Genomic DNA, 22,847 nt, shown 5'->3' with positions numbered 1-22,847 from the left:
CCATTATAAAACAAACTATTGTTTCTTTAGAAATTATGTTTAAGTCTTTGTTTTTGCCTGTGGAGATAGTTTAAAAAAAATTATTGACATCTTTTGATATTACTTCACCTATAGTTCCAATTGCATCTCTTTACCCTCACAGAGAGCTAGCCCTTATAACAAAGAAAATAAATTGGACAAAACTAACCCTGGCATATCAAAAAAGTCTGACATTACATGTAATGAACCACACCCATAGTCTCTGTAAATAAAGCAGGAAGATAATTTTGCCTATCTCTTCTTTGGGGTCAAGCCTGGCCTTCATTGTTTCATAGCATTCAATTTTGATTGATGTATTGATATTTCCATTTACAATATTGTATTTAGTGTATATTCTTTTTTCCTGGTTCTCCTTACTTCACTTTGCATCAGTTCATATATCTTCCTATATTATTATGTATAATCATAATTTCTTAATATAATATTTTATTACATCATGTATCACAATTTGTTTAGACATTTCTCAACTAATGAATTTCAATTCTGTTTCTAGTGCTTTGCTACAACAAAAGCATTGTTATTAATACTTTGATGCACTGTATATAGATGGGACCTTTTTAGGCCACTGACTTTCTATAGTCATTTTCTTTGCATAATGCAAAATTGTTTTCCAAAATAGCTGGATCAATGCATAGCTTCACCAAATTATTAGTATGCTCCCTTCTGCCACAATCTTTCCAATACTATCCCCATCTTTTGTCATCTTTGGCAATTTTTGGGAGGGGGGGGGAAGGGTTGAAGCAAATCTTCAAAGTTCTTTTTATTTGAGTTTCCTTATTAGTAATTATTTGAAGCAATCTTCCATAAGGTTGCTAATACTTTATGGTTCTTTTGAGAACTATCTGTTCATATCCTTTGACCACTTATTCATTGGGGAACAACTTTTAATGTTAATTTCCTAAATATTGTAGATCTAAGTTGCAGAGAAGGTAGCATAGGAAGGTTCTTCCTCCTAGAATTTCACATGACAATGAAATCACAGATCCAATTGGTCCCTATCAGATGCTTATTAGATATTTTTGAGGCAAAGACTTTCCCCCCACCCCAATTGACTTCTTTACTTCTTATCCTAGTTATGTTGATTTTCTTGTACTTTTCAATTTCATGTAATCGACATTATTCTTTTTATTGCCTCTCTTATATGTTTTAAGAATTCTTCTATATACTGCTATTTAAAAGTTAACTGGATATTTTGATAATACTCTTCTCATTTTTCTTTTATACTTTAACCTTTAACATTCAGGTCACATCTACTCTGAGCTTCTTATAGTCTATTATTGTTAACATTTGATATTGTAATAGTATATTATTGTGTTCTAAGAAGTTGGTCTAAAACTAATTTCCAGTTTCCCCAGAAATTCTTATCAAATAGTGATGTTTTGTCTCAAGTAATTTATGTTCTTGAGGTTTTTTTAAAGTAAAAATTTTTTTTAAAGTAAATTCTTTTTTCTTTTTCTCAGGGCAATTGGAGTTAAGTGACTTGCCCAAGGTTACACTGCTAGTAAGTGTTAAGTGTCCAAGGCCTCATTTGAACTGAGATCCTCCTGACTCCAGGGCTGGTGCTCTATTCACTTAAGTAAATTCTAAATGAGATTTTTGGGGAAATCTTTCTGAATAGCTTGCCAGAAATTTGCCCTCTTAAGGTGGAGAAAAAAATATTCCAGTAGAGTAAGAAAGAATAAGAAAAAATATAGAGGAAAGAAAGTAAAAAGCACTTCTGGGAGAGAATGAATAAAATAATCTGGAAAAGAAAAGAGACATTTAAAAATAAACAACAAGCATTTTATATACTTTCTATGTACCAATCACTGAGCTAGGAGTTGGGGATACAAAGACGAAGTAAGCATACGAAACTAAATTAATTCCAAATAAGCGGATCATAGACCTAGACTTAGGAAGGGAGCTTACTCACCACCATTTTAAAGATGAGGACAGAAACCTGGAGAAGTTAACTCAATTGTCTAAAGGTTCACACAGTTTAGAAGGATCTACTTACTGTGAAGTTAAAATACTTGAAAGAGTGGCTACTTCATAGGAAATGAGTGAAACATTGTTACTTGTCCAACTCTATAACTAAACTATTATTGTTTATGTAACTTCTCTGCTTGCAAGTAAATGGCAGAGATAGATTTGTTCCCTAGTTACCTTGTCACAATGCTGTTTGTGACACCACAATTAGTTGTCTTAGAAATTTCATAAACAGATCATTCTATATTCTAAAGGAGTTAAACTGTCTTGGGCGGCTTTTCTTTTCATCAGTCATGTCTTACTCTGACTACTAGCAACTGATATCATGGTTTCAGTTGCTACTGATACAGGAATGGCTGCCTGTAGGTGGTGATAGTGTGATAGATCAAATCTATGTTATTATTGTGGTCACTCTTATTTTATTGTTATTATTACTTACTGCATGCTACAAATGCAAATGCAACTCCTTGTTGGGAGACTCCTCATCTCCTCTTTCTAGAATAAAACGGAAATTTCTCTTTAGTTTTTTAAATCCCTTTTGAACCTGAATGTAACCTATTATTGCTCCAGAATCCAGCCAAATTGGTCTTCTCTTGTTCCTCAAACAAGATGCATCACTCCCATTTATTTCTTTTCTTACTCATAGTCTCTCATGCCTGGAAAGCAGATTTCCTCCTCTCCTCCACCTTGTGGAATCCCACTCCTCCTTCAAGACAAGTAGCTTAAGTACCACTGCCCTTCTATATGTAGCCTGTCCTGATCTCACTACAACTCCTCTCTTGAAAGAGATAATTTCTGAGAAACCAGGGAAGAACTCTATGAACTGATGCAGACTGAAGTAAGCAGAACCAGGAGAACAATTTATACAGTAACAGCAAGACAAATTTGTAGCATGCAGTAATGGACAACTACCATTCTTAAGACATCTGACAGAGTGCTCAAGATAAAGAATGAAACATATTTTGGGACATGCTTTGCTTGACGGTGTATCTCTTACAAGGATTTTGTGTAGAAGGGTGTGAGGAACAGACAGGCCAGTTTGGTTGGATAGCAAAGTGTGGGAGGGAGAATAATATCCAACGAGGCTGGAAAGATAGGTTAGGACAAGACTGTGAAAGCCTTCAAAAGGACAAAAAAAAAAAAGAATTTCTATTTTATCCTAGAGACAGGGATTCACTGCAGTTTACTAAATGTGTGATGACCTGGTCAGATCTGTGCTTGAGGAAAATCAGTCTGGCAGCTGTCTAGTGGATAGCTTGGAGTAGAAAAAGACCAGATAAAGAAACCAATTTGGAAACCATTCCAGTAATCTGAGTGAGAGGTGATAACAGACTGAACTAAAGTGGTGCTTGTATTAATAGACAGAAGTGGAAAGAAAAAGGGATGAAGATGTTGTGGAAGCAGAAAAGGCAAAGTCTGGATCCATTGTGAATTAATCTCATCAAATCTAATCCCTATTAGGTCATGAAAGCTGCATGACATCATTTTTTTTTTTTACATGGCATCTTTGTATTCTGATGGGGTATGGGCTCTGGGAGCCCCCTGGAGCTCTCCTTGAGGTACAGGCTCTGGGAACCTCCCTTGGAATCTTGATTGAATCATCCCATTTGATGAGGCAGATCTGTTTCTAGACTTCCCACCCTTGAACTGGCCTAGCCCACCATTATTTGTGGTCTCCAGGTGACTTCCCACCATTAATCATTCATTGACATCATTAACTCCTCCTGAAGACCCTCCCCAAACTCCTCCTCTAGACCACCCCTAGATTCCTCCCACAACCTTCTGTATATAAGACCCCATCCTGTCTTCGTGTTTGTGAGAGCACCATAGAATAGGGAGAGCACTGTGAAAGCACCATAGAATGACCCAGCACAGACTTACTCTGGGTCTAATGCAAGTGAACTTTTAATAAATTTTACTTTTCTTTGGCTGAGAAGACTCGAGTTGAATTCATTTGGCAGGACCCGGTATTGGTATTTTGGGGTCTCCAGAGCAACCCTAACCCCCCCCCTTTTTTTTTTTTTGTCTTTTGGAGGGCAATTGGGGTTAAGTAACTTCCCTAAGGTTACACAGATAGTGTTTTTGTGTGGGTGTTAAGCGTTTGAGGCCTAACAGAACTCAGGTCCTCCTCCCAACTCCGGGCGGGAGCGCCAGCCACCTAGCTGCCCCAGTCCTAATCCTCTTAGTGGGTACCCTCTTCATATTCTTTCTAAATTGACTCAGTATTGCCATGAAGATCTTGTCCTACTTGACAAAGAAAAGAGGTGATTCTTTAAGCTCCAAAACCTCTAGACATAATCCCCTGCTCTTTTTTCCTTTACTTTTTTACATGTCCCACCTTCTCTTTGAATGGGATGTTAAAACTTCTCAGACTGTATCCTGGAATCTAGTGGCAGGCTTGACTGTTGGTTTCACCCTTCCCCCTAAATTGCTGCTGTCACTCAGCATTAAGCCCTTTTAGGAGGCTTTTGACCCCCACCAAGTCTCCATTCTTTGTCTCCTTTCCCTGCCTCTGTAAGCCACACCAAATGGGAATGAGGGACAGTGGGGGAAATATGACCCTACTGTATTAGGTTTTAAAAATCCTCTTTTTGCCCCATGTTGGGCGTTATGGAGAGGACCGCCCTCTTCCTTTGGGGAAGAGAATAAAAATTTACTGTTTTTATTCTGAGAAACCTCCATGTACTTGATTAAATTTTGAATGGGTTTTTTCATCCCATACAGATTCAATGAGGCCAACCTTTCTGTTTGTGCCTTTAATATCTATTCTAAGAACTTGTCTCTTTCATCACTTAATTTTCCGTCTTTCATCTTTCTTTATATATTGCATACAAACAGGGATCCTTAAAAACAACTAAAAAGAAAAACTTCATTTCAGGCCTGCCATCCCCTGAAGCTATCCTCCTATATCTCTAGTCCCTCTGACAGTCAGACTTCTAGCAAAAGCCATCTTAAAACTCATTGTTTCCAATCTCTTCACCATCTACTTATGCCTAGCTTCCAAATCTCACTCAAGTGAATTTATTTGCTCCAAGGTTGCCAGAGTTTAGGTCCAGTAGAGTGTAAGCCCCTTGAAGGTGGGCAGTGTACCATTTCTGTCTGTATCTCCAGTGTCTGCCACACTGTCGATGCTTTAAAAAATATCTACTGAGCACTGGCTCTGGAGTCAAAGAAGCTGGGTTCAAATTCCGTTATAATTTTTACTCTGTGAACTTGGATGGATCATTTAACCTTGGGTCTCTAGTTTCCTCATTTGTAAAATGAAAGAGTTCAATGAAAAGTGTTCAAATTAGAGACTTGAGGACTCTTTCAGCTCTAGATTTGGCCCTAAGATCCTATGGAAACTAAAAATCCCCTAATTGATAAATATGAAAAGATTTTTCACAGACAATTTTGCTTAGTCTCTTTTTAGCTTCTGATACTGCATCCTCCTGGATATTCTGGTCTCTCTCGAATTTTGTGTCACTGCTCTCTCCTAGCTACCTCACATGTCCCTGCAATCAACATCCTGAGGGCTGTGAATTTAATATTTTGATATCTGTATTTCAATATAATTGGTTGTTTTTATAATCCAATATATTTTGTTTAAAAATAAACACACACACACATTATTCTGCTATATCCCAAAGAAACCGAAAGGAAAAGGACCTATGTGTACAAAAATTTATAGCCATTCTTTTTGTGTGTTGGCAAAGAACTGGAAACTGAGGAGATGCCTATCAATTGAGGAATGGCTGAACAAACTGTGGCATTTGATTATGATGGAATACTACTGTGATATAAGAAACGATGAGCAGGATGCTCTCAGAAAAACTTGGAAAGACTTACATGAGCTAATGCAAAGTGAAATGTACTGTGTACAAAGTAACAGCAATATTGTAAGATGATCAGCTGTGAATGACTTAGTTATTTTCAGTAATACAACGATCTAAGTAACAACTCTGAAAAATTTATGATGAAAAATGCTATCCATTCTCAAAAGAAAGAACTGATGTCTAGTGTCAATACAGTTTGAGGCATACTTTTTTTACTTTATTTATCTTGAGGCTTTTGTTTTTTTTTTTTAATGTGCTCTTTTACAACATGACTATTATGGAAATGTCTGGCATGACTACACATGTAATACCCTATCTCAAACTGCCTACCATCTTAGTGAGGGGAGGGAGTAGGGAAGAAGGGAGACAATTTGGAACTCAAAAGTTTTAAAAAAGAATGCTAAAAATTGTTTTTATGTGTAACTGGGGAAAAATAAAATATTAAATAAACAAAACCAAAAAAGTCTATATAATTATGAGCCTCTAAAAGGTGGATATAAGTAGTAACCCCAACATTATAAAAATGTATTACTGTACAAGAAACTCACATGCTAACTCTGCAGTTCATTTACCTGATAATCCATGGTTGACAAGCATAATTTGGAGCATATGAAAAAAAATCCGCTATAATGTGGAAGCTAATTCCCAAATCAGGAATCAACAATATCTAGTTCTAAAGGCTAGTAAACAATTTAAGATGTTACTGGCAAGTCTAAGGCACAGAAGGATCAAAGTACTGAAGAATGGAGAAAAAAAAACAAGTACATATTCATATAATCATGGTATCTGTTGCCTGTTGCTATTCTCTATGTTCATACTTCAGTGTGTGCCAGAGACACTGCCTACAACCCATCGATGCCTTGTTATATGACGTGACTCTTGAATATCCTTCATAAAGAATATGCCCAATATGCCAGAGGCCCTCCTCCTGGGCCTCTTAGATTCTGTAATATCAATCTGTTGTATGTTGCTGGAATAAGAATGTAAATTTTAAAGATCTTCCCTGCCCCTAGGCTAATGTGCACCTGAAGCCTGGGGTGGGGGAGGCTTGTTTTTCAGTAGATACTTCTAGATTGGCCAGTGAGTCAATAAGGTTGTTACATTCTCTGAGCCAGGAGAAGGCTATATAAGCCCTGATGTGTGGCTTTGTTTTTGGGACTCACTTTGAGAAATGTTCTGTGATTTGATCTGAATTCTGGGAAGCCGTTGTTGAGAGTCCCCCGGCTTTGAAAAACCCAGAATGTGGAAACCCAGATGTTGACTGGGTATGGATGTAATGGTTGGACAGTTTGGAAATCTGTCTACTTGATGTTTCTGTCTTGATAATTATGCCTGTATACTTTGAGGTTCGGGGTGCTGACCTTTTCTCCTGAACAAGGTAAACGATATATGTCTGACTGATTAAAGTAAGCTTGTTAACCCATTTTGAGTTGCTTTCCTTTAACAAAGCAGATCCAAGAACCTGTGGTAGCTGCAAACGCTGAGGACGCGCTTGGGGTGCTTGCTGCTACAGTTGCTCGTGACATATGAATGGCTCATTTTCTTTACTAAATCATACATTTCTTAGATGATGAGCCTTATGTCACTTCTTGTGTACAAATCTTCATTGGTAATGTTACAGCCCTTTTATTGTCACCATTTTTCTCTCCATTACACTTTAAAAATGCATACCACTGGCAATTTTGATTCTTTAGTGACTCTGGTGCTCCATGACTTGCAGGCATATAAATTCAACAGAAAGATACTAGTGTTTAAGAAAAATGGGGGAAGGGATTTGAGTCAAGGAGTTGCTAAGAATAGATCAAATGAACCCAAAAGACCTATCTAAGATTTATGTGCAATTAAGTGCAATTTGGAAAAAGCTTCAGAAATTTCTAAGTATAATCCAATCTGTTCCTTTCCTCCTTTATAATTCTAGACTTAGCTCACTGTCCATCTGTGGCTCCTGTTCTATCACAATATATTGCCTAATCCATGTGCCACAATACAGACAATATTTATTTTTCTGTATTGAAAATTTTACCATCTCCTCAAGCTATTGTCCTATTGCCATACAGTCAAAACTCCTCGAAAAAAATGGCTACACTCATTACCATTTCTATGTTCATGACACTCTTGCATCCGACCTCTTCTCTCTATTCACAAATTGGTGAATTTAAATTCTTGCCTTTGTGTCTTGCTTAGATTATTACAACCGTCTCCTAAGTGTCTCTCCCCTCCAATCCATCCTCTACATAATCGACAAAATGAATTTACTTAAGCACAGGTCTAGCTGTGTCATTCCTTCCAGTAAACTCCAGTGGTTTTTAGCTTTTAAAGCCCTTCACAACTTTGCTCTAAGTTATCTTTGCAGGCTTACTATATACTGCTTGCCCTCCTAAATTCTGCAATCTAGTCTTCTCTCTATTCCTCATACTCTATTTCCTATCTTGGTACCATGTTAGAATGCACCACCCCTCCTTCCCTTCCCTAACTCACTGAGCCTTTCTCTTCATTTAATATACAGCTGAAACACCACCTTCTATATGAAGCTTAGAATTCCTAGTGTGGGTTTCCCTTTCCCTTCTTCTATCCAGATCCTCTTTATGTGTTGTCTTCCCTGGTTGGAATGTTAGAAACCTTGCGGGTAGGGGCTGTCTTACTTTCATATGCCCAGAACTTAGCTCGGTGCCTAATAAATGTTTTCCCTGGATTTTCATTACATTGTGCTCTTCTCCTTTTCCTCCTACCTATGTGACCACTCTTGTTTCTGCCTCTTTTGTAAAATCAATATTTACTTTCTAGTTCTCAAGTCTGGGTTTAACCCAGGGCTCTATCACAGGCCCTCTTCTCTATATTCTTTATATTCTATAGTCAGTGAGCTCATTAGTTTCCATGAGTTTAACTACTACCTGAATGCAAATGATTTCCAAATTTATATAGCCAGCCATCATCTCACTAGGGTCTTGAGCTTGAGCCTCCCTTCACCAAAGGCCTTCTGGAATAGCTTCAACTTCTCAAATTCAATATATCCAAAATAGAACTTATTATCTTTTTTCACATACCTACCCCTCCTCCTAACTTCCCCATTTTTGTTAAGGGCACAACCATCCTTCCAGACACTCAGGTTTACAATTTTTCAACTCTTTACTCTTACTCCCTCCAACCAATTGCCAAGTCTTGTCAATTCTCCAAATCAACCAATTTATTAAGAATCTATTGTATGCCAGATACTGTTTTAGTACCTGGAGGATAAAAGGACAAATTAAAAAAAAAGAAATTATCTCTCCCTTCAAGGAGCTTTGCTTATATCAAGAAAGGTGATATGGATTCTGGGAAGATGGCAGAATAGGTCAGAAAATTCTAAGCTTTCAAGATTCTCCCCCCAAAAAGAGATGAAATAATGCCTCAGGATGAGTATAGAGCGCTAAAAATAAATAAGAGGAGGGGAAGAATGGGGGTCCTCTTGGGACAATCAGAGATCTGAAGAAGAATCCCAGGATGAGGTTTGGTCCCTGTGAAGAGTAAACATCTCCAGGCTAGGTCCTAGATTCCCTTAAACAGGAGTCAGCTTCAGGAACTTTTACCCTGGGGACAGTGAGAGGAGTTGGATTTCTGAGCTTGGGAAGATCAAGTGAACCTCTGCTTGACAACCTTAGACCTAGACCTACCTAGCTGTGCTGCAGAGACATGGAGGTGGTGAAGGGTGGAGGGGGCTGAGAAGGTGTGTGCTGTTTCCTTAATTTAGTGCATCTGCACTCAGTGGAGACACTGCTGGCTGTGGGCACTTAAAGGAACCTGGAGGTCTCAGTTTAGGTTCCAGAGGGGAGAACTAAAGGGGGATCTGAGGCCAGAGGCACTACTCACCCCCATGCCCCAAGCAAAGGGGTGGTTACAAAAACTAAGCTATTACAAATTTTTTTTAACTTAAAGGAAAAGGAGAAAGAATTCAACCATAGAGAGTTACTATGCGAATAGAGAAGACTGGGGTTTGTCTTCAGAGGAGGATACTGAAGCAAAGAAACCCTCTTCTACCCCAAAGAATAACATCAAATGGTCACCTACCCAAAAAGAATTCATAGAAGAACTTTAAACATTTTGAAAATCAAATGAGATTCAGGAAAAACTTAAAAAAAAAAACAACAATCCAAGAAAAACAAGAAGATTGTGAAAAGAAAGTCAACCAATTAGATCCAGAATCTTAAGGAAGAAAATAACTCCTTCAAAATCAGAATTGGGAAGGGGAAGCCAGCAAAGTTATGAGAAATCAAGAAATAATAAAACAAAATATAAAGAGTGAAAAAATAGAAGAGAATGCAGAACATCTCATAAGAAAAACAACTGAGCTAGAGAGCAGATAAAGAAAACATAAGAATAATTGGACTACTTGAAAATTATGATAAAAAAAGAACATTGACACAATAATAGAAGAATTAAAGAAAATTGTCCTGAAGCATCAGAACAAGAGGGGCAAGTAGAAACAGAAGAAATCCACCAATCACCACCTCAAAGAGATCCTATGAGGAAAACCCATAGGAATATTTAAGTCAAGTTCTAAAACCCCCAGCTCAAGGATAAAATATTACAAGCAGCAAGAAAAAAACCAATTTAAATATGTCAGTGCCACAATTAAAATCACACAAGACCTGGAAGCAGAGACACTAAAAGACTGCAGGTCTTGGAACACTATATGTCAAAGAACAAAAGAACTGGGGTTCTGGCCAAAAATATCATACCCAGCAAAGATAAGCATGATCATGAATGAAAAAAAAATGAACATTTAATGAAATGTCAGACTTTCAGGATTTTGTTAAAAAAAAAAAAAAAAGAAAACAAACCTGAACTTAACAGAAAATTTGACATAAGAGAGCCAATAGAAATATAAAGTACATACCAAAGACTAATTATAAGGGACTCAATAAGGACAGATTACTTACCTTTTATGTATGCAAAATGTAAAACATATGTCTAAAATTGTTATTAGTTAACCAGGTAGTTTCATTCATAAGAAAGATTAGGGGAGAACTGTGTATGATATGATTTAAAAAAGTAAAAACATCTAGGACAGGGATAGGAAACTTGTGGCCTTCTAGGTGTTTAGGTGCAGCCTTTTTGACTGAGTTCAAGTTATACAGAATAAATACTTTTTTTAAGGGGATTTGTTTTGTGAAATTTGGATTCAGTCAAAGGGCGGAACCTGAGGACCTAGAGGGTCAACATGTGGCCTTGAGGCTGCAGGTTCCCCACCCCTGGGACTCTAGGAACAGATAAAAACAATAATTATCTTATACAAATGAGGTGAAAGAAGAAGAACCAACACAGAGGAATTAGATGGGAGAAGAGGGCTATTATTTCTCGAAACCTACTTTTATTGGGAATGGATTCAAGAGGGAACAATACATATATATCTAGAAGAGTATAAAAGGCTTCTCAACTTAGAAAGAAATAAAAATCCAAGGAGACAGGGAGAGGGGAGAGAATATGGGAAGAATCTCTAGAAGAGAGGGTGAGGGAATAGGTCAAGGGAAGGTATATAAGAATATTTAGATTTATGGGAAAGGGAGGATAAGGGAGGGATGGGGGGGAGTAGGTTAAGTAATGGGGGGCAAGGAAGTGGGGCAGAAGTAAAGTAGACATGTTAGGAGGGATAGGAAATAAGAGGCATGCACAAATAGGAAAACAGATCATAAATAGAATTTGCTAGGGAAAATATATGTGTGTCTATGTATGTATGTATGTATTGGTATATGTGTATATATATGCTTTAATCCATATATAAATATATCCTCGATTAAGTGTAACCTTGGGGGAGAAGAGGAGGAGGGAAGGAGAAAGAAGAAAGTAAAAAGTGCACAGCAGAGAACAAAAGAAAACTTACAAAGAAGCAAAGGAAAGATGGACAGTTTTCAACACAACACATAGTATTTATTACATAGGCTTTCTTGAAATGGAAATTTAATCCTCTTACATTGTGCTGTGCACATGACATGCTTTTTTTCTTTTCTTGTTTTATATTTGAGTTTCAATATTTAAGTTTGTGTTTCTTTTTGTGCATTTAAGTTTCAGTAACAAAAAAAATACTGACAAAAAACAGGAATGAAAATTTTTAAAAGGGGGTATTTACATAGGTACATATATTGAACAGGTCAATTTTAGAGGAGAATGTCACTACCTGTTGGGGAAATAAAACAATGGAGCTTGAGTTCAGTTTTGAAGAATTCTGAGGATTACGTGTCTCTTCTCCAGCCACATATTACCACCCTAATTCAGGCGTTTATCACCTCTTAGTCAGACTATGGCAACAGCCCTTGATTCAAGCTACCCTCCCCTCTAATCTATCCTCTAAGTTTGTCAAAATTGATGTTCTTAAAATAGGAGTCTCACTATACCAGGACATATTCAAGACTCTTCTGTGGCCCTTAAATTATAAAGTTGCCTGCATGCTATTTTACATACTTCATAAGACTTTCCTTTCTGACAAATATTGCTGAAAAAATGAGAAAGCAATTCAACAGAAATTAGGTGTAAACATCTTACATACAATGTACTATAATCATCCTAAAATGGATATATGATCTGAATATAAAAGGTCACTACAGAAAAAAAATGAGAAAGAAAAACAGATAATGTGCCTTTGCCAGTTATAGCCGGAGGGTGAACTCTTAACTAAACAAGGAACAAGAGCAATCACAAAGGAGGAAATGGCTAATTTCAAATGTATAAAATTTTAAAGCTTCTGAAAAAACAAAGTGAACATAGGCTAAGAAATTAAGTGGCTGACTGGGGAAAAAATCTTTGCATCAATCATTTTTGGTAAAGATCAGATATTCAGGATATTTAGGAATCTAAAATCAATAAAAACTATTGGATAACTGTACAAAGGGTATGAATGAACAGTTCTCAAATAAAAAGCAAACTATTAATGACCATATATAAAACTGCTCAAAATAACTACTAAGACAAATGCAAATCAAAATAACTCTGAGGTTTCACCTCACATCCAAATTGTCAAGGATGACAAAATGTGGAAAGTAAGTGTTGGAGGGACTGTGGAAAGATGGGCACAGTAATACACTTTTGGTGGAATTATGAATTAATATAATTACTGTAAAGTAATATGGAATTATGTGAAGACAATGACTACAGTGCCATACCTTTTGACCCAGCTACCACTATACTCAAGGAGGTCAACAACAAAAAAGAAAGATCTTATACACCAAAGGACAGCTGCAGTTTCTGTAGTATGAAAGAATTAGAAACAAAGTTCCCCATCAAATGAGAAATGGCTAAGCAAACTCTGGTATAGCAATGCAATGGAATATTACTATGCTATAAGAAATGATGACTATAAAATAAAAAGGCATGAAAAGATTGATGTAAACTGAAGCAGACAGACCAAGAAACTATTATAAACTAAGATTGCAATAACAATCAAAACTGAATGATGTGAAATGATAATATCCAAGCTTTGCAGAGGTAGTAAACTATGGGTCCTCCATATGTCAGATTATGTGGTTAATTTTGCTGAAATGTTTATTCCTTCAAGGCTCCCACAAGAGGCTTTTCTCACAGTAGTTAGTGTTTCTTTTCTTTTTTTTTTAATTAAGCAATCAGGGTTAAGTAACTTGCTCAAGGTTACACGGCCAGGTGTTTCTGGGTGGTTGCTAAGTGTCTGAGCCCGGGACTCGATCTCCAGGTCTTCTCAACACTGGAGCCGGTACTCTTACTCGCTGTGCTACCTGGCCGCCCCAGTAGTTAGTGTTTCTGAACCTTCCCAAAGTACAGGTCATTTCTACCTATTAAATGTAAGCAACTTATAAGGGAAGGAGGACCTTTTTTTGGTCCTTGTACCCTCAGGGTCAATAAATGCTTTTTGAATATCTGAATGATTATTAATCTCCTTTGAGTTATTGTGAATGAATGAAAGAATTTATTAAGCATTTACTATGTGCCAAGCACTAGGAATACAAAGACTTAAAAAATGGACAGACAGGCTTTGATTTGAAGGAGCTTATATTCTAACATGAGAACATAATACAGAAAAAGAAAACATAACCAGGAAAGGGAGTCTTCTGGGGAGCTGAGAGGAAAGCATACTGGTAAGCAGAAGGTGAGACAGCCAAAGTGTATGGCTTAGATGAGATGTGAAGGTAGGTCTTGTTTCTGTGAAGAAAACGACAACCTAGTGCTCTACACCCAGAATCCCTGTGATTCCAGGTCATTAGCTGCCTAGACCAACACTCCCTTAACAATCTCCCTTTCCTCATATCCATGGCAATCCCATTCCTTTGACAATCCTTGCCACTCTATATTAGAAGTCTTTCTCCTGAGAGTTACAAGATATACAGAAATACACATGTGTATATGTACATACATATATATATGTGTGTACATACAATTTTCAACAAACATTGGTTACACTCCTTCCCTCACCCTCTGGAACTCCTTAAGGGCAGGAACTGTTTCAGTTTGTATCTTTCTATTGCCAATGCTCAGCCCAGCAGCTGATACATGTAGTGGATGCTTAGTAAATGCTTGTTGGATGCATGACAGACTGATGCTAAGTTCCAGCTTCAATACTTCCATGCTCCCTGGCGTCTCTAATTCAAGCCCAGGTTAGTGGAGGTTGGGCACTCTTCATTTCCCCAGGCCTCCCTTCAGCGGACAGAGGAACGAGGAGAACGGACACTGACCTGGACCGGCAGAGGGTACGCCACAGCCTTCGAAGTCGCCCGCTCGGCCCGGGAAGAGACACTCGGAGAGAGGAACGAGCAGAATCGGAACAATGAGCGCCCTACTTTCGGACAGCGAATCTAGGAACGAGACCCTCCGCCCCTTCGCCTAGAACCCGCGCAGGCTGGACCAGCTGGAACCCCAACAACCACCAAGGAACCTTCCGGCTAACGAAGAAACGTCATCACTCCCCGTAACACCACCCCCTTCCGGTAGAGGGTTTACTTCCGCTGCCGGGGCAACGCTACTTCTCCCTTTTTCCCCTATTTAGAGGCAAGTCGTGGAAGAGAGCTGGGATGTTTACCTTCCGTGGAGGGATCTGGATCGTTTTCCGGCTTTTAAAGATGATGGCGGACTTTTTCTGTGTAAATGGCAGGCCGGCTAGGAGTTCACCGGATCCCAGAAGGTGCCGAATGAGCAAAACCCCGAAGCCTCTTGAAAGAAAAAAAGAAACATAGAAAGGACGGGGTTAAGACCCGTCCTGGAGCTAACACGTTGGCACCCCTGATGACTGAGGTCTCCGGGGCGGAGACTCTGGAGCCTCGGAAGCCTAGTTTACAGACCACGGGGCGGGGTTCCGGCGGCGGGGGGGGCGGGGCGAGCCTCTCCAGGTCCCGCCTCTTCCGCTCAGTCTCTTCGCCTCGCGGGCTCTCGCCGCCGACTCTGCTTCCTCTGATTTCTGCAGCCCGGCAGGCTCGTGAGATGGATCTGGCCTCTGCTCAGCGTTCAGTGTTGCAGCTTCTCGGAGCCGTGTCTCCTGGGGACCTTCCTGCGCTTCTAGACTGGATGCGAACCACGCGTAAGAGGACGCACTTGAGCGATTAGGGCCGGGGCCTGTTACCATTTTGCTGCTTGAGGCTCGCCCGATTAAGTGCACCCTGGCGGTGCACCCCGGGCACGCCTCCTCCTCCTCCTCCTCCTCCTCCTCCTCCTCCTCGGCGCTGGGAGGTGGACTGTGCTGGCCGTGGCCGGCTCATAGCTGGAGCCTGAGCCCAAGCTCTGGAAAAATACTCCGGATTCGGTTTATAGCTTTCCCAGTTACCTTGGATGAGCTCTTTGAGCTCCTTGTGGCCCCATTTTCTTTTTGTCTGCATTCGGTTCTGCAAACCCTTAATACGATACCTTAATACTTTGTGCAAAAAAAGTGTACTATCAGCGTGAAGAAAAGGAACATGAAATAAGTGCAGAGGAGAGGATGTGCTGCAGACTGGGGAGGGTGGTGGAGCAACATGGAGAGTGAGTAGAGCAGAGCATGAAAAAGTGAAGAAGAGCATGGAACAATAGCAGGAACAGAAGGATCACGGGAAAGAGCAGTTAAAGTGTTAGGAGAAGGTTGGAGGAGGAAAAAAATCAAAGGTGAAATAGGAGAGATTACTTTTACCAATAGAGCTTAAGAAAAGATTCATATAAAAGTGAGGCCCAAAGTTGAACCATAACTTGCTGGTAAGAAGGACACCTTTCTCTAACTGGGAGATTGTGTGCCAAACATTTAGGCAGAAAAGTTCCTGGCAGGTCCAAAAAAGTAATGATAAGTAGTCCAACGTGGAAGATAGGACAGGATAAATCTTTAATTTGTGTGACAAAGTTTTCCGAAATAGGACTGGAAAAATTGGTTGGAACCTATTTATGTATGTTATTTCAATTTATTCTTTTTTTTTTAAAGCAATTGGGGTTAAGCAACTTGCTCAAGGTTACACGGCCAGGTGTTTCTGGGTGTGCTAAGTGTCTGAGCCTGGGATTCGATCCCCAGGTCATCCCGACACTGGAGCCTGTGCTCTTACTTCCTGTGCTACCTGGCCTCCCCTATTTCAATTTATTCTTATGAAAAACCTGCAGAGTATATTCTTTTTTGCCCCCATTTTACAGATGAGAAACTTGAGATTTAATGACTTGCCTGGAATCACAAGCTAGTAAGGCTGGGGACTGGGCAATATGATGAGTGAGTGGAACAGAGGGTTTAGTGAATCACATGGCAGGGGCTCCTTTAAAAAAGTGATCAAGACCAGGTGCTTACCAATCAATTATCCAGCCTCAGTATGAAAGTTTTATTGATTGATTGGAGGGGGAAGGGGTGGTAAGTGTATAGAAAGTGGGATAAATCAAAGAGGACTCCAGGATTTCAATCTGGGAAGGTGGAAGTGGCTTTACTCTTTATCAAGGCTAACCCTTCTACTTGTTCAAATGATCCTATTCCATCCCATCTCCAACAGATTGTCTTTTTTGTCATCCCCACTCTCACTTATTTTCACACTGTACCAGTTTAGTGGCTCATTTCTTACTGCCCATGCCTTCCCCATTTCAAAAACCCCTTATTTGATCATTCTGTTCCTGCTATTGTTCTATATCTCTTCTGCCCTTTGTAGCTAAACTTCTTGAAAAGGCTGTCTACAATAGGTGTCTCTACTTTCTCTTCTCAACCCCTTAGAATCAGGCCACTAGAAATGTTTTTTTTACAAAATTACTAATGTTGCTGGATCCAGAAGCCTTTTCTCAATCTTCATTCTCCTTGACCTCTCTACAGCCTTTGATCACTCTCTCCTAGGTTTTTAGAACAACATTCTCTCCTACTCCTACCTATCTGACTGCTTCTTTGTCTCCTTTGCTGGATTCTCTTCAGGATCTTGCCTTCTAACCATAGATGCCCCTCCAGCTTCTATCCTGGGTCCTTTTCTCCCTCTATAGTACTTTGTGGACTCATCAGCTCTACCTTTCTGCTGATGATTCTCAAATATACCTTTCATCCTTCAGTCTCTGCTGGCTTCCAATTTTGCATCTCCAACTGTCTTTCAGACATCTTGAACTGGATATCCAATAGACATCTTAAACTCAGTATGTCCAAGACTCATTATCTTTCTCCCTGAATCCTCACTTCCTTCCCATTCCCCTCACTCCCCAGTCTTTCCTGTTACTCTAGAGGGCAGGTCCCTGTATTGATGAAATCACCATTGTGTCAAAAAATTAAGTCATGGTAACCTTTTTAAAGTTTTTTTTTTTTTAAATCACTCCTCCCATCCCTTCTCCCCCAATTTAGAGTAGCCTTTTGTGTGCAAGTTGTCACTTGTAGTTCAGGAGTGGGGAACCTGCTGCTTGAGACCCCATGTGGCCCTCTAGGTCTTTAAATTACATTTTTTGACCACCCAAACTTCACCGAACAAATTTCCCTTAATAAAAGGATTTGTTCTGTTAAACTTGGACTCAATCAGAAGGTGGCACACAAGGATCTAGAAGGCCGAATGTGACCTCGAGGCCGAAAGGTTCCCCAACCCTGGTAAGCATTGTAGCTATATAAAGTTGTAAAGTCAGTAAGCTATAAGGTTTAACTTAAGCTTCCTGCTTAGGGGTAAACGCAGAGATACTGGGGGTAGGGAGGAGTGAATTCATGTTACATTAATGGATGAGAGTGGCCTTCTTTATCTGTGATTAATCTATGTATATGGGGTATAGTAGAAAGGGTGATGGGCTTGGAATCAGGAAAGAGAAGAACTCAGATCCTAGCTCTTATTAGTTGGAAAGTTGGGTAACTCATTTGGCTTGTCTGACCCTCACTTTGTTAATCTGAAAAATGAAAATAAGGCCACTAGGTAGAAATTGTACCTGGATTCAAATTCCAACCCCAGCCTATGGTCTTAGGCAAGTCACTTAATCTTCCTGGCCTTCAGTTCACTTAGCTGTGAAATGAAGGGATTGGATTTGAAATGAAATGATTGAATTATAAATGTTTAGCCTGGAAAAGAGGAGACATAATGCACAAATAATGGAAAGGGAGCTCAGGAAGGCTCTTGTAATTAAGAATTACAGCTCTCAGAGAAAAACATGATAAATTTAGAAGTCCAAACTCAGATCATACTGAGGGAAACAGTACAAGAAAACTGCCTACAAGTTTTGAAAAATAGGAAAGTTATGATTGGTAGGATCCACAGATGGCTAGCTAAGAAAGCAGTCGTCCAGAGCAGGACAATTTTGTTACTGTATGGTTAGATTTTGTATATGCTTAAAAAAAAAATCTGTCTGTAAGAATTGGCTGTCTACAGATGGGAGGAAAAGAATAGAAATCCTGAAGCCAGGAAGCTAGGTTCTGTTTTCTGTTGACCTAATGAATGGATGCCTCTTCTTGGCCTTGCCCTGGGGCAAGGGTTGGGCCTAAGGGCTTCTTTCACCTTTTCCCCCCTACCACCTGCTGCCCTTACTCTGTTGTACTATTTTCTTTTTTTTACTCTAAACTTAAACACAACAAACTTCATGAAGATTTTTTCATATTCAGAGTAGAATGCAAAAAGATAGATATTTCCTTTTTAAACCTCTCTTTCAAAGACATAACTCCATTCACTATTGCTTGCCTTTAAAAAATATTAGGTGGTAAATGAAACCAGTTATTTCAAAAATTATCTTGCATGTTTGTGCTTCTTTTGAACCTCTTTCTACTCTCCCTTGTGCATTTGAAAAAGTGTTTCATTGTTTTTTTTTGGGCACCACCACCTCTACCTACCCTTGCCTCTACCCCAACTCTCTTCTCTTCCCTCCCCCAATTAAAAACTAGATGGTGAAGAAGAATCCCTTGTAACAAATAAGGACAGTCAAGCAAAATGAATCCATAAAGTGATCATGACCAAAAATGTATCTCTTTTTGTAGACTGGTGCCAAAGATCTATAACCTCTTAATCAGGAGATGGAAAATATACTTAATCAAAATAGGTCTTCTGGTGGAGAAGTGCTCTACTTTGATCAAACTTCTCAAGTCTAATAGTTTTCTCCTTTCCACATTTGTTACCACTATACAAATTGCAATATGGTGACCGATTCAGTCAGCACCCTACCTTACATATAAATTATGCACCTGGTCTTGCTAACTTCGCTCTATATGAAGTCCCGTTGCCTAGTTCTGGAATAGATCATTAAAGCAGTGGTTAGAAATTGTCAAGAAACGGAAACGGTTGTTCCATCATTTTCTACCTGGCTACTCACCTGGTCTTCACCATAGTCTTAAGAAACTATCCTTCCTACAATTTCAAATCAGCTCAGAAAAACCCACCTCCTTAGTCTCACCTCTGACTGAAGAAGATGGGGGAGTAGGAGTGGGGAGCAAGGTGGACATGGAACTCCTGCCCCTAGGCCCCATGGATTTGTCATGCTCTAGTCATTCCAAATTAACCTCATTTGCTTTTTGAACAAGTTTACCAAAGATAATGTATATTGAACAAGTTTACCACAGAGATACTTAGAGTTTGCTTAGATTTTAGCAGAATAAATGGTAAAAGTGTCTCATCCTGGTTTTGTGCATAGAGCAGTGTATTCAGGATGACAATTGTTGGTTGGCCAGACTTTAAGAATGAAGTTGTTAATAGAGGCAGCAGGCAGTGTTGTGGATAGAGAGCTGTACTTGGAGTTAGGGAGACCCTGGACAAGTTCCTTCAGTTCTCTTAGTCTCAGTTTCCTTATCTCTAAAATGGAGATAATAAAATATGCCTCCCAGGGTGCTTATGAAAATTATGAGAAAATATTATAAACCTTAAAACACTATTTAAATGCTAGCTATTTTATTAGCTGCTGTTATTATTAGTGGTTCTATATTAATATTGCAGGAGGTTTCCAGGAGAGTACCCTATGGATCTGTTTATAGTCTTATGCTGTTTAACATTTTTATAAATGTTCTGGGTAAAAAGCATAGATAGTATATGCAGAAGACACCAAACCGGGTGGGTTAACTATAACATTGGATATCAAAGTCAAGACTCCTAAAAGATCTTTCCAGTCAGGAGCACTGAGCTGATTCTAGTAAGATGACATTTTACAGGTATAAATGTAAAGACAGACTTCATTTACTAAGTGTCTGATCTGCAAATCACTTACCAACAACTGAGAAGGTAAAATTTTAAGTAAGATAATCCTATGTTCTTGTGTAGTTTGCAGGACAGCAGAAACCAAAGAAAGTAGGTAAAAAGCCCAGGAACATGTCTTTTCATGGAAGAAATCCCCTTATTTTTATTCCTTTGTGGGAAGAAAAATGAAACATAACAATGATACTTAAAGGATTGGGGTGCCCAAACCCCATTTTATTATATGATATTCCTTCTGTTTCTCTAATCCTGCCTTTTCAGATTGTACTTTTTTTCTCATAGTATCATCTGGCCTCATCACTCTACTAAAACAATTCTTTGAGAAGTTACGAGCAATCCTTTAACTGCTAAATCTAGTATCTTCAGTCTTCATACTTAATGAAAAAATTTTAGAATAGAAATTAGGTCAGAAATCATACCTCTCAAAACAGAAATAAATAACAACAGAATATAAATAACTTGTCATTTCAATTATGTCCAACCTTTTGTGACCCCATTTGGCAAAGATACTGAAGAGTTTGGTCATTGCAAGCTGCAGAGTGAGCTCTTACAAGCTGGAAAAGGCAATTCTTGAGAATTCTAAATTAATAGTATATTCATTGCACATATATAGAAGTTCACATATATGAACTTTCTTCCAAATCCTTCCCCCTTCCAAATTTCCCTGTTAGTATTGGAGGCACCGCTATCTTGCCAGTCACCAAGGTTCACAAGCATTGTCCTCATCTCCTCATTCTCCGCCACCTCTTCTGTAACATCTCTCACATTCTTTCCTCTGACGCTGCTACCGCCCTGCTGACAACTCTTATCACCTCATGTCTGGAATGTTGCAATAGGCTGCCGGTTCATCTGCCTGCCACAATCTCTCTCTTCCACTCAGCACTCAGTGATCTAAAATGGTCTGACAGTCACCCTATTACTCAGACTCTAGTACCTCTCTGTCACCCCCAGGATCAAATATAAAGTCCTCTGGTCATTCAAAGCTCTTCATAACCTTATACCTCCATCAGTGTTATACTTTATTCCCTGCTTGTCCAACTCTCCTCCTCCCCATACTCTTTCCTGTTTCTCAAACAAGACATTCCATCTCCTTACTCGGTGATTTTTACTGGTTGTCCTTAAGCCTATAACGTTCTTTCTCATCTCCATTTACTGGCTTCCTCGGCTTCCTTCATGTCACAGCTAAATCTCGCTACAGGAAGTTCTATGTCCTCAGACTCTCAAACTTGGAGTGGAGGAGGGCACAGTAGAGTAGGAGCAGTGAAGAGAAGAAACAGGTAGGGACGAAAGAAAAGCTAACCTTAACCCCCCCTCCCCACCCCCCAAATTTTAAATGTCATTAAAATATGTTCCTTTGGTGAAAATGGGGAAATGGAGAGAAGGATGGGGTACAGAAACCCAGAATGGCTTTCATTAGAAGTTGGGAATGAAAGAGAGGCCACCTTAAAAGACAGCCTTCCTTTTTTTTTTGCTTTTCATAGGGTCAGTTGGGGTTAAGTGATGACTTGCCCAAGGTCACATGACTAGTAAGTGTTGAGTGTCTGAGGCCAGATTTGAATTCAGGTCCTCCTGACTCCAGGGCCGGTGCTCTATTCACTGCACCACCTAGCCACCCTGAAAGACAGTGTTCTGTAAGCAGTGGTTGTGCTTTCCAGGATTGCATTGTAACTCCGTTATGGTATAGTAGTTGTATGATCCCCTAGGCAAGTCCTTAATTTAGCCATTCTGTGCCTCAGTTTCCTTATCTGTAAAATGAGGACTTGGACTCACTGGCCTTTTAAGGTCCCTTTGAGCTCTAAATGAGTGATCTCCAACAAGGAGGGTATGGGCCTCTGGGGAAGATTTAATGTCCAGGCTAGTAGAAGGAGGGTATAAATCCCAAGGAAGTATATATGTTAGGAATGTGATGACAAGGGGGTAGGAGCAGGTTTCATGAAAATATTTCAAAATCCCCTTCTTTTCCTTCTGTAGGTAGCATAGATAAGTAATAACTGACCCAATACAATTGAATCAGGTTCCATTTATCCCCAACAAATGTTAAATCAACTTCTTTAAAATTATTTCATTATTTCCTCTGAAGTAGGTGCTACTCCGCTTCATTAGCCTCTTACTATCATGTAAATGGTCTGTTGGCAATGCAGTGCTGTGAGTCAGAACAACCTATGTTTGAATCCTGTCTTGGGTAGGTCACTTAAGCCCTGAACCTTAGTTTTCTCATCTCTTAAGAAGGTAATTATACCTATAGTACCTACTTCAAAGGATTAATCATGAAGCTGAAGTCAAGTAATGCTATATAAAGCACTTCTCAAACTTAAGTTCTGTACAAGTGCCAACTATTATTTTTACTGACCAAATTTGGCTCTCCAAACAGAATATTTTGGTATTTTATGCCAATTTGAACTACTCAGAACATAATAGTTACAAAGCTTATTATAGCAAATAATAATAGTTAATATTTATGTAGAGCTCAAGATTTGCA

At 39.2% G+C, this 22,847-nt stretch overlaps 2 protein-coding genes across 5 annotated transcripts in view; one reads left to right on the top strand and one right to left on the bottom strand.

Moving 5' to 3' along the window:
* Positions 1-14,976, bottom strand: part of SRP54 (signal recognition particle 54) — a 139,174-nt gene extending 124,198 nt beyond the window's left edge. Inside the window, exons 1-2 of one of the 4 annotated variants that reach the window (XM_069082247.1) lie at positions 14,839-14,976; positions 14,495-14,555 (exon numbers count right to left, since the gene is read on the bottom strand). The gene's annotated coding sequence lies outside the window, so the exon portion shown is untranslated. Of the gene's footprint in view, positions 1-14,494; positions 14,784-14,838 lie in introns of those variants that run through there. The other 3 variants (XM_069082248.1, XM_069082249.1, XM_069082246.1) reach the window with 3 other exon arrangements.
* LOC138156805 (uncharacterized) overlaps positions 14,904-22,847 on the top strand; it is a 53,018-nt gene continuing 45,074 nt past the window's right edge. The window contains exon 1 of the mRNA XM_069082251.1: positions 14,904-15,333. Coding sequence (XP_068938352.1) covers positions 15,042-15,333 — 292 coding nt within the window. The 5' untranslated portion in view covers positions 14,904-15,041. The remainder of the gene's footprint in view (positions 15,334-22,847) is intronic.

The sequence above is a fragment of the Petaurus breviceps genome, unplaced genomic scaffold (assembly GCF_028583685.1).
Source record: "Petaurus breviceps papuanus isolate PSGF00001 unplaced genomic scaffold, PetGlider_PUasm1.0 164, whole genome shotgun sequence".
Classification (NCBI taxonomy): Eukaryota; Metazoa; Chordata; class Mammalia; order Diprotodontia; family Petauridae; genus Petaurus; species Petaurus breviceps.
The sequence above is the reverse complement of the archived record's forward strand: the minus strand, read 5'-3'. Positions and strand labels throughout refer to the sequence as shown.